Genomic DNA, 12,804 nt, shown 5'->3' with positions numbered 1-12,804 from the left:
TTCTTATTGGCTTACGATCCCGTTGGAGAGAAAATATGATATCAATTGTATTTGTGACCTGTTAAAAAAATACCAGTTGTCAGTGACGAAATTATTGTAAACGGCCAAGTTCTACAGACATGCTAATCATGGAATGAGTGGATTTCAATTCTAAGTAGCCTATATATCTTGAATTTGACAGAATTGAAAATAGAGCAGAGCCTATATAAACTCTTATTTTTCTTTGCTGTCGAAGGGGCTAAGTCAAATGTTTACCTTAATTTATGTCAGAGCTAAGGATCAAATCCTTGGTCGAATAGAAATATTCATCATGAAAAATAATTAATGGGTCTGTATTCTTGTAGTGGAGCGAATTTGATATTAAAAGGGAGTGTGTTGCTTTTATAGTTTGATTTAATTTCTGAGTACAAATTCCATGCTGGACTGAACTGACTACAGCTTAGTTGGAATCAACTTATATCTCTTCAAAGTCGAATAGGCTAAGTAAGAACTGTACCCTTATTTCTATCGAAGCTAAGTTTCGAGTCTTTGGCTATGTATCTATATATGTGCCATGTATTCGACGTGGACTGTCAACTGGCTCAACCTGGTCCTATCTCTAGCTCTCTCAAAATTGCCCAGCTATTACATTCTCGTTTATTTCCTCCAGAAAGGTGTCTAAAGACTTTCTCCTTCGTGGCCTCTTGCTCTTCTCCATTCTATCAATTCCATATGAAACTAAACTTTTATATTTCCTCATTCTATTACATGTCCCAGAAATTTCATCTGCCTCCACCTCTTCACCTTTACATGTGATCTCCGGTGATTTACTCTTCTCAATACCTCCTCATTTGTTTCTCTTTCAGTTCATGGGATCTTCAACTTTCTTCTATAAAACCATAATTAAGCTACATTTATCCTATTTTTTCAAGTCCTTTTTAATGTCCACGTCTCTGAACCATAAGTAAGTTTTGACCATATATAGGAGTTGAGTGCTTCAACTGTTTGCTGAATCCATATCTTGTTGTTTGATGTCAGGATGCCAGACAACTCCAAATCACTCAACCAGTCCTATTGTCTGTCAATAGGGTGTTCATACTGTTGAATGCATTTTTGTGTTATAAGTAGTTTTTTTTTCCAATTTCTTCATTACATCTTGCATCATATGTTATTATACTACATAGATATACAAAGGCAGTTGTTTGTTGCATTGTTGCTCCGTCAATGAAGATGTTGCAGTTTGGAGGTTATAACGGATTTTGAGCTAAGCGAAAAATCTATTTTTGGGTGATATCGTCATGTCATCCTGGTGGAAGGTTCCTTTAAGTAGCTTCCTAGGGTATATTTGACTACAGTGATATTCCCAGAGAATTTAACTTAAGGTCTCCAGAATTCTAACTCCTGGCGCGGAAATCCTTAAAGGTTCGTTTCAGGATATCGCATAATATCGGGGGACGTATTCTTGGTATGCCGCATAGCAATCTTCACCTCGCATAGCGTTTACGCTTCGAGGGGAAAGTGGCAAAATAAAAGAGGAGCCGTTGTTAAGGTTCCCTTCCTCTGTTACTGTTTGAGTTCCTAGATGGCGCCATCATTGCCGCCATCTTTATTCCTTGTAGCATTGAGCAGGTGTTACAGATAGAGTATTATTAGAAGGGATCCTGCTAAGGCCTTTCATAGAAAGGAGGGCGGGTCCATCAGGACGACATGGCGATATCACCCAAAAATAGATTTTTCGCTTCGCTCAAAACCCGTTTTTTGGGCTCAAGCCATATCGTCCTGATGGAAGTTTACAAGATAATTAATATATATGTGGATTTTCCAATTTTGCCTTAACCTCGACAATATTTCCTTGGTCGATTTACACCTTAGAGACCTATGACATTACCGTTATACATCATTGCTTCTAATCATTAACTATGTTAGTGCTTCCTGCCCCCTACTGGGAAGAGTCATACTAGAGTCAGGAAAAGTCTCAAAGTTTGCATATTCCATATGACCAACTTAGCAACAAAAGAGCATACGGGTCTCGCTGTATGCCCCACCAGAGGAAGTTTTTATTTTCAAAACGAACAAAGTTCTCATAAGCCACCATAGCATCCAAGGTATATTAGCTCAGTTGTATACCACAACATATATGTTTATATCCATGTCGAAACAAGGTATGCGTGGGCAGAAAAGGTTTGTATACATTTAGGAACTAAGTTACTTCAATTGTTCTATGTTATCTAGCAGAATAATAAGGAATAGAAAAGTAATGCTCGTACATAACTTTATTAATATAGATTTGGGGCGAAATAAGACGCAAATAACAATAATATATTTATTGGCAATCAACATATAGTAATTAAGCATACATTTCATAATAACATAAAAAATATAAGAGAATAATAATAATCAACACACAGAATACATGCCAGACCAGAAATACTTGTTTCATCTGAAAACAAAAGTTCATGCCACTCAATTGAAAATTCAATAATTTTATAATATATTTTTGAAAAAGTCTGTCTATTTACACTTGTGTAAAAAACACATGGCACTATTGTTAAGTCTATGTTTCTTCACCTTTAGACACTGCAACAGTCCATAATGTCACCTTGATGACATTTCACTTACCCTGTTGCACTCTAAGGTGCCAACATGTAGACCCTAGAGAATTTTAGTCCTAAATAATTCACTGTTCCTCGCAGCACTAAGCGACAAGTTTTAGTACACTACCTGCCGCAACCACACATCTCTTTAATTCTTGCACTTGCTTCGCGTAATGCTTGAAAAACACTCTGGATGCCTTCCATCCAGTATACGAGCGAAGACGCTCGAAATCCATGAACTGGAAAAAATTTAATGACGAAGCAATTTTCCCAGGATCATGACCTGCAGGTGTACTGTCAGGATCCACTCTGCGAATAAACTAGGTGATCTTCGCCCTTAGTTGTTTCAGGGATAAGTCTGAACCCGAAGTTTCCCCTTTAAAGAGCTGTCCTCTCCCGAAGTCTGAAGTTCTACGAAGTTAGACCTTTAGACACTCCATTGGACACAGCGAGACATCTTCCTTCAGAGGGCAGATTCCCCAGGGGCCCCACCTCCTGGTGGGTAGGTCGTTCTTGGCGAGAAACGTTGGGTCAGGAAAGAGATTCATTTCTCCTATTTCCGTAAACTGAATATGGCCCTCTTCCCGAGGAAGGGCCACTATCTCACTAACTCTAGCCCCGAGGCTAGAGCAAATAAAAATATAACTTTATGAGTCAAGTCTTTCAGAGAGCAGTTCTCATTGTCCAATATTGAAGCAAAGTGTAATACCTTATCCAAAGACCATGAGATGGGCTTTGGATGTGCTGCAGGGCTAAGCCTAGCACAGGACTTAGGAAACTTGTTAAAGAGTTCATTAGAAAAGTCTACTTGGAAAGCGTAAAGCAAGGGTCTAATCAAGGCAGATTTACACGTAGTTATCGTGTTGGCTGCTAAACCTTGTTCATGAAGAGGAATAAAGAAGGAAAAACAGAAATCTGGTGAGATTTCTTTTGGTTTTCTTGCCTTGACAAAAGCTACCCACTTTTTCCAAGATGACTCGTATTGCCTTCTGGTAGATTTAGACTTATATTCCTCTAAGAAGTCTATACTTTCTTTCGAGATCCCAAACCTTTTCCTTACTGTTAAGGAGAGAAAATCATGAGATGAAGGTCTTGGGTTTTCCACAATGAAGCGAAGACAGTCGACTTCTGTACTTGTCGAGTCAGAACTGGGTCTGGCAGAGCAATGACCTTCAGCTGCAATTCCAATACTAGGGGGAACCAGTTGCTCCTGGGCCGATTGGGAGCCACTAGGGCTGCTGTTCCTTGAAAAGATCTCAGCTTGTTGAGGATCTTCATCACCAGGTTTGTTGGAGGGAACAGACATATCCTGGTCCATCTGTTCCAGTCAAGGGACATGGTGTCCACCTCTTCCGCTAGAGGGCCCTCGTATGGGGTCACATAACGATGTAGTTTCTTGTTGTCGCACGTCGCGAAGAGGTCGATCTGCAGTTCTGGGACTTGATGTAAGATGGAGAATGATCTTGCATCTACGGACCATTCTGACTCTATCGGCGTTAGTCTGGATAGAGCATCCGCCGTCACATTGCGGAAACCTTGAAGGTGAACTGCTGATAAGTGCCATCTCTTCTTTTCCGCTAAGAGGAAGATGGCTAACATCACTTGGTTGAGCTGAGGTGATCTCGAACCTTGACGATTCAAACATATCATTATCACTTCGCTGTCCAGGATCAGTCTTATATGGACTGAAGGGCCAGGGGACAATTTCTTCAAAGTGAGTAAGACTGCCATGGCCTCCAAAATGTTGATGTGGAAGGTCTTATATAGAGAGGACCAAGTTCCATGAACTTTCGGTTGATGAGAGTGACCTCCTCATCCTTCCTTTGATGCGTCCATGTGGATGATGACTGAAGGAGGAGGCGGTTGCAGAGGCAATGACCTCTTCAGGTTCTTGAACTTCGACCATGGCTTGAGAAGTGATCGTAGTCGGATCGGCATCGATCTTATTTGATCTCTTCAAGCGTTTGATGCGTATCTTCTCCAGACTCCTGATGCATCCTTTAACTGTGCTTTTAACACTAGGTCTGTCACTGATGCAAACTGAAGAGAGCCTAGCACTCTCTCCTGTTGGTGTCTTGAAATCCTGTCGGATTTTAGTAGTCTCTTGACAGATCCCGCTATCTCTCTCCTCTTCTTTAATGGAATGAAGAGGCAATGTGACTGTCAGTCCCAATGTATGCCCAACCATGTAAACTTCTGAGCTGGAGATAGTCAAGACTTTTTGATGTTGATCTTGAATCCCAGATGTTCCAGTAACTGGATCACTTTCTTAGATGCTTGCATGCACTTCGTCTTGGATGCTGCCCACACCAGCCAAATGTCCAGGTAGGCCATCACCTGGACACTTTCTAGGTGTAGTTGTTGAACGACTTCATCTGCAAGCTTAGTGAATATCCTTGGAGCTATGTTTACTCCAAAGGGCATGGCTCTGAAAGCGTACTTTCTTTTTTGTAGCCTGAATCCTAGGTAGGACAAGAGTTGGTGATTGATCGGAATGTGCCAATAGGCATCTGCCATGTTTATGGAGACTGTGTATGCCCTTTTGGACAATAGGGTCCTTATGTGTTGAAGGGTCAGCATCTTGAACTTGTCGTTTTCTATGAATTTGTTGAGTGGCAACAAGTCCAGAAGGACTCTGAGTTTGTCTGAGTCCTTCTTGGGAACACAAAAAAGCCTTCCTTGGAACTTGATAGACTTTGCCCTCCTTATCACCCATTTGCTCAAGAGTTCTCGGGTATATTCTTCCAGAACGGGGGTGGAGTGTTGGAAGAATTGCAGAAATGATGGTGGAGCTGCCTTCCAGATCCAACCTAGTCTGTTCTTGATCAGGCTGTGGGCCCAGGGATAGAAGGTTCAGCGATCCCGAAATAGTTTGACTGTTCCTGGTACCGGAAGCATCTCATTGCTTCTGGTTTCCAGAGTGCTTGCCTCGTTGATCACGTCCTCCCCTAACCCCTCTTCCTCTTTGGAGATGTCTAGAGGAACCCCTACTTAACCCTCCACCTTTAGGGCGAAAGGTAGTGGTCTGCCTCTCATAGGAGGGAGTAAAGGCTGGTGACTGAGTCACCACCTGCTGGGGTACCATCTGGTAGGTGGGTTGGGGCTGTGCCACCATCTGGGGCACTGCGGTCATGGGAAGTTGCTGTTATTGTGTTGCGGGGTGAGAGGGCAACCTTGGCCTCTTTGTCTTCTTTTTCGGTTGGGGACCCTCATCCGGGGAAGATTTTCTTTTAGCCGACATACCCCACTTATAGAGAAGGTTCCTGTTCTCCGTGGCGGCCTTGTCGACTATCTCCTTGACTACTTCACTTGGGAAGAGGTCTTTTCCCGAGATATTGGAAGATATCAATTTCCTGGGTTCGTGTTTTACCGCAGCCGAGACAAACACGAACTCCTTGCAAGCCCTTCTAGCTCTAACAAAGCCGTAGAAGTCTTTGATCAGGGTTGCTAAATGTGTTTTGGCCACGACCATGAACATATCTGGGGATCTATGCTCACTGGCCATTGCCTCCAAGGTGGTCTGGAGGGACATCGAGGCAGCAAGCCTTTCCTTTTTCTCCTGCTCCCTGCGCAGGAGAAAGTCAGACAACTTGGGGAGGTTCTCACTAAACTAACGTCCAGCGATATCCGCCTCCAACTTCCCGACTGAGAAGGTAAGCTGTATATCCTTTCAGTCTTTGTGATCCATTTGCAAGGCTAGGGAAAGGGGCCTACACTCCTCCAGTGTAAGGCAAGGTTTCCCAGCTTCCACTGCCTTCATCACCGCTTTGACCCCTTTTTCTGCAAAGGGAAAGGCCATTGTCACTTGAGCAAGAAAGGAAGGGTATTTCTTGCTCAGGGCTGGCACCTTAGAGTTAGTGAAGCCCCTGTCCTTCAGACTGCTAGCCAACAAAGCATGAGCCTTTGCATGGTCAAGCACTATGACCTCTTTTGGCTCTGTCTCCTCTTTGGATACAGGTTCCTCCTTTAGACGGTCGAAGCAGTCTGGATAGGATTCAAAGCTGGCCTAGAACTCGATGTCCTCGATAAGGATAGCTCCCAGCTTTTCTGAGATAAAGATCTTCCCATTCGTGATTGGCATGTACTCTGCATGAGTTCACCTCAGAGCACGAGGGAAAATTCTTGACATTGAGTCTCTTATGAGACCCACGGGACGCTGCAAGTTGATGAATCTCCTTCCTTAATGCTTTCTTCACTCCGCTTTTGGAACGTCTCCATCATAGCAATGATGGCAGACAGGGTCTTATCTGATGTATCAGCTGGAGGAGCGGAGGACGTAGAGGGCACTGGTTCTGGGGCTTGAACCGACAAAATGGACACCGTTTCGACTTCATCCTCTTCCGTTTCCGGAGCCAACATTGACTCCTCTTCCTAACCTTCAGCAAGAAGGTCCTTTTCGGTGTCTTCTGACACCCCTGACATCCTCTCGTCGTCTAGATGGATGCCCTTCATCGCATCCAAGACATCCGTATAAACGGAAATCTGGACACAAGGGATCTCAGGGTGAGGTTGTGGAATAACAGCATCCGCAGATGTTTTAGGGAATATATAGGCCCTCATACCCTCATTCGGGAGGTAAAGGCCCATGGCATTTTTCTGGAAGCCACGAACCCATCTACGCAGATTACTCCGAGCTGCATCCCTTGCCTCCGTTGTCTTGGGGTCTTTGAAGGCCTCACTAAACAAGGCTTGGCACACAGTACATACCTCGGGGTCCCAGTATTTGAGATCCCCCTTGGTGATGGAACAATGGGAGTGAGTCCTACACTCCTGGTGGCTGCAGAAGTCCTTGCTACGGACGTTGCAGAAGACGCTACAGCACTTCACATGGTCCTACTGTAAAGAGGAGAAAATAAAATTAGTAAAAGGTAGTTCATCTCATTAGTTAAACTAATAAATATTATTAATGATATTTTCCATTTTATTTTATTGCATATAGCTTAGGATAGATAAGCTAGAAATGAATTAAGAAAGACACATACGTGTGTTTCCTGCCCAGCCGATTGCTGTGACCTCCCTCAAGATTAAAGCCTAGGGTTATCCTCCTCAGGAGGCCCCTTGGAAGAGATCTAACCTATAAGGATAGATACGTGTAACTTAACACCAACTTCCAAAAATGATTAATGATGAGGGTTGTTCGTAACTGATCATCTATCAGTATATGGAAAGAGAATTCCTTTCCTTATCTTATGTGGTCTCAACAATTGACTGCGCCTGAACACACAGATTATGTTGGAAATTTAACTGCTGTATACTTTTATACCATAGTTTTCTGTTTGCACTATGATCTATACTGCAAATATACTGGCTACTGTATAGATATATACTGTAGTTGTAGCCGGCATGTTGCCGGCAAGGCTAGCACCTAGGGCACAGTTCAGCTGGCACAACATCGACAATGGTGGCCGGCGGCCCACTAGTTTGCCGGCAGGTTGCCAGTCACCGGCGGGTCACCGACTGTCAGCGCACTAGCCCAGTCAGCATTTTATGTGACAGGGTAGTGGCCAGTAGTCAGAACTCGGCCGGCTCTTGCCAGCTGAGTCAGTTGTGTCAGTGGATCATTGACTGTTGGTGCACAAATCAGGCCAGCATCTTGCTGGCTAGGGTAGTGGCCGCCAGCCGCCAGTTAGGTTAGTACCTGGCGGCACTAGCCGATAGAGAGAGAGAGAGAAAGCAAGGAGTGAAGGATGATGTAAGAGCACTGTCTCACTCCCTTCCTCTAGAATGAGGGTTCAAATGCAAGGGGAGAATATAAGATATTCATGCTTCCACCCATCCACCTCCATTGTCGGTCACTGCCGGACACAGGTTGTGAATGGCAGTCCAAGAAGGGACTGAAGAACAATTTATAGTTAGGGGATCTTCTGCCGGAAGCTGTTCCCGCCGACACAGCTATCCCGGAGCTTTTTGTCTGAAATGGATAGCTGAACGACTAATCCATACAAGCAAAAGCCCGAGCCGGCCCTACAACCTGCCGGCAAGCGGTGAGATTGCAGGACGACGGCCAAAGGGTTGTGATGGCTAGGCCATCACTAAAGAACAGAGAGGGGAGGGAAAAGGGTCCTGTATAAGGGGTGAGAGGAGCCGGCAGGTTGCCGGTCCTACCACACCCTAAGGAAGCTCCGTTTCAATATCGGCGCCATCCTAGGCGGACGGAGAATCTATTCTCCAGCCTAGGGTCTACCACTATAGTAAAGGGGGGCCGGCAGCCATATAGCCGCCACCTTTAATAAGAGAGAAACAGAGTTCCAGTGCCGGTACCATCCTAGAGAGTAAAAGACTATCTATTCTTCAGCCTAGGGTTTGCCAGCGCAGGACTAGTCTACTAGACCACAAGGAGAAGGGGGTAAATCATATGACCCCTTCAAGTGCAGTCTAGGGAGGCTTAGCCTCCTATGCCGACAACATAAACCGACAGGGGAATCTATACACCCTACCGATCAGCTGCCGGCACACGACTATGTACTCTGAGGTTCTTACCTAAACCCAAAGCTTATCATCTGCAGCTAAGGGAAGGGGCAGAAAAAACCTTAGCCTAGTCTTGTCTAAATGACAACTCGTGGCATGACCAACTAGGTTTGTAGCCTAAGGCTACGTTCAGAGAGAAGGAGGGATTACCCTATACACGAGGGTAACCGGGGAGTATGTATGAAAGTATACTAAAGCCCCTAGGCCACTAGCCTAGTGACAGTGAGATCGACTACCTAAATCATCGAAGCTCTCTCGTATACTATCTTAGAAGAGGAATGTTTATATGCAATCGATATATCTTGCATGTATAAATTGCCTAATATCTTCATTTAAGTTCAATAACACCAGGAACGTTTATTATATCATGCATGAAAGTAAAGTAGAACGCCTAGGCTAGGAATCCTAGCGTAAACAAGATTGGCTACCTAAATCGCCGAAACTAATGCGAATACTATCGCAATAATATAATTAAGTCCTAGCAATGAAGACTAAATAGCTAATTTCATTTATGCTATTATACCGGGAAAGTCTTTCTGGCTACCTATATAACTCTTGCGTTACGAACGACAGCGCTGAAGATGCCTCCGATTCAGGCAATAGCTCTGCCAAAAATTAACTTAATTTTGATTTAATTTTTTACTTTACAGCAGGAGCTAAATTTATACAACGTAAAGATCAAATACTCAACTTTCCAGCGGCAGAAGAAGCTGGAGATTGCAAGATAAATCCAAAATACTGAGGGAGCTACCGGGAAAATATCACCGAGCGAGTTCGCTACAGAAAAAGGAATGCAGATGGCGGCGATGATGTCTCCATCTAATAACTCAAACAGTAACGGAGGGAGGGAACCTTAACAACGGCTGCTCTTTTATTTTGCCACTTTCTCCCTTGAAGCGTAAACGCTATGCGGGGTGAAGATTGCTATGTGGTGTGTCAAGAATACGTCCCCTGATATTATGCGATATCCTGAAAGGAAACTTTAAGTATATTCGTGCCAGGAGTCAGAATTCTGGAGACCTTAAGTTAAATTCTCTGGGAATATCACTGTAGTCAAACATACCCTAGGAAGCTACTTACTAGAACTTTTCCATCAGGATGACATGGCTTGAGCACCAAAAAAGATTTTATGCTACTACCACCTCTGTTTTCTTTATGTTGAGTTTCAGTACCATGTTCATACTATCCCTTTTTCTGTGTCAAACAGTGTTTACAATTTATCTTCTAAGTCAGCTATTATCATAGTATCATATGTAATTCTAATAGTATTTATATTTTCTGCTCCAAGTCTTATCCCTTCTATTCCTGATATGCTTCAGTATATTTTCTCCACATATAGAAAGGAGCTCTGGTGACATAATATATCCTTATCTTACTCTTTGTATTGTTCCTGTCCATGGCTCCAATAAATATAGGTAATTAGCCCAATTTTCTTGCCGTCAATATTTGAGCTCTTTAAAATTCCTATAAGCTGGGAGTGTCTAACTTTACCAAATGATTTTTCATAATCTACAAAACAGATAAAACAATTTTTTACCGCCTATTTTTTTTTTTCAATATGCACATCTTGAATTTTGTATTTCTCGTACCCTTCATATCTGTAAATACATACTGGTTTTATCTTATTTTTATTCCAATTAATACTGATCTCAAAATGTATATATATATATATATATATATATATATATATATATATATATATATATATATATATATATATATATATATATATATATATATATTTTTGCTCACTATGTTGATGGTCTTGTGTAGACCGCACTTTACGATTTATGAAGATGCATCTGTTCAATTCTATTTCCAATGCATCCTATGTTATATGTTTTGTTTGCCAATTCTACAATTTTTCTTTGTCTAAAATTTAATTTTCCAGCTTGGATACAGGATCTTGAGTTGATTCTTCTAGGCCTGTTTGTAGGATTTTTCAATCTCTGTCCAGTTCTTCCTCCTCTAGTGGCTCTTTTCTATTCAACACTTCACAGCAGTTTGACATTTGGGTAATACATCTTTAGCTGGGTCTTTTAGGGCTTTTTGTAGGACTCTCCAGTCTCTCCCCAGCTCCTCCTCTTCCTAATATCTGTTTAACAGTTCAATTCTATATAGTTCCTTTAATTTTTGGTCTGTTACTAGAAGTGTCAGTTACCTTCTTTCTTCCACTTTCCTCTTATTTTTTTTTATTTTTTAATCTTAGTGTTATTACCACTTGCATATGGTTGCTGTAGCATTCCTCTTCTGAATATGTTCTTTTGTCTAGTAGAGCGCTACTGAATCTGTTGTGTAATATATTCAATTTGATTACTAATTCTGACTCCTTAGCTTAAAAAAGGATTTATGAATCATGTGCTAGTTAAAAACAACCCGTTTGTACCACACCTTGACATTAATCTTCCTGCATTGAAGTTTCTTTCTCCCAGTTCGTATAGTCTGACTGTGTCTTCAAAAGGGACTTTTCTACAATTGCCTAAATGTCTCGCATTACCATTGCAATTTCTTGAGATTTACGTTGTTTTTAAGCTTATGTTAGTCTGCTGTAGAATCTTGTGTTGAAGCATATACTTTTATTATCTTTACATAGAATTGATACCAGTTTATCTTAGATAATATTACTTTGGGATATGGTACTTTGGTAGGAAGTTCTATTAACCATAATAATTACCTGGAACATAGATGAACAATTGTTAGTAATTATTTCTCAGCTGATCCCATCTCTAGTCGTCAGTTTTGGCTTGATGGATAATAAGACGTTGGTATTCTTAAAATATACATTTAATGTATAAAGGACTACATTGCTCTATTTGCTCTGTGACAGCTGACTCCCAAGTGTTTGTGGAGCGTCCTACACAATCTGACAAACCAAAACATTGCTAAACAAAAGAGCATCGCTCTGAAAAGACTTAAATCCTACTCCAGTACAAAATCATAAAGAATCACATCCTATCTTTGAGGTAATCAACAAATGTTTGAATCATAATACCAAAACAAATTATTACTCTTATGTAAAAAGCATAACATGTTTTATTCATGCAATATGATGCAATGTTGCGCAATACTTGCAACACTTGAAATAATATAGTACATTACAATAATACATAACAGTCTCCTCCCCCTTAACTTGACATTGTAAAAATCTTCATAAATCTAATCTCTCAGGTGGCTTTCCTCTGTTAATCATATTAGGAAGCACTTTAACCTCATCTTGTACTGGTACATGAATTGGTTCTGAATCTACATTGGATGTTGGACCATCTTGGTTAATATTTGACTCATTTGATCTAACTACTTCTTTAAGTTTCTCATCTCTAACATTCACATGCTCTATTGTCATTCTGTTTAACCCTGGAACGGTACGGTGGATTGTTAGCGACCCCGAGCGTGACTGAATTTGTGGGTGATCGACCTGCAGTAGGTGTCTCGCCTACACGCTCTAGTAGTGTCCAGATGTGCATTGCTGTAGCTGTACTCCTTCCCCGATTTCTGAGACGCGTCGGGGTCGAGCGCGACCGAGTTTACCCTTCTAAGGTAATTTGCATAATTATCAAAGTTATTACGTATTATGAAATTGTCGTAGAATGGTGCAACTTGTATAGGTTATCAGTTGTGGAAAGTCTTGGTGGATTGTTTGGCTACCATGTGCATGATTTTATTTTTAGTTAAAATGTCGTTCATCACCACGAGGACCATTTTACCGCGAGTGCCCCTTTTTCATTTTTTTTCATTTTTTTGCCAAGTCATTTTTCTGTAAGAT

General features: G+C 41.8%; 1 protein-coding gene across 1 annotated transcript; it reads right to left on the bottom strand.

Annotated features, from left to right (window-relative positions):
• Positions 1–4,784: 4,784 nt before the first annotated feature.
• LOC137655263 (uncharacterized) lies at positions 4,785–5,090 on the bottom strand. Its single transcript, XM_068389147.1, has one exon. It carries the CDS (start codon positions 5,088–5,090, stop codon positions 4,785–4,787), a length of 306 nt encoding a protein of 101 aa, XP_068245248.1.
• Between the last annotated feature and the right edge of the window lie 7,714 nt (positions 5,091–12,804).

This window comes from Palaemon carinicauda, chromosome 16, assembly GCF_036898095.1.
Source record: "Palaemon carinicauda isolate YSFRI2023 chromosome 16, ASM3689809v2, whole genome shotgun sequence".
NCBI classification, from domain to species: Eukaryota; Metazoa; Arthropoda; class Malacostraca; order Decapoda; family Palaemonidae; genus Palaemon; species Palaemon carinicauda.
This window is presented reverse-complemented; position numbering and strand designations above follow the sequence as displayed.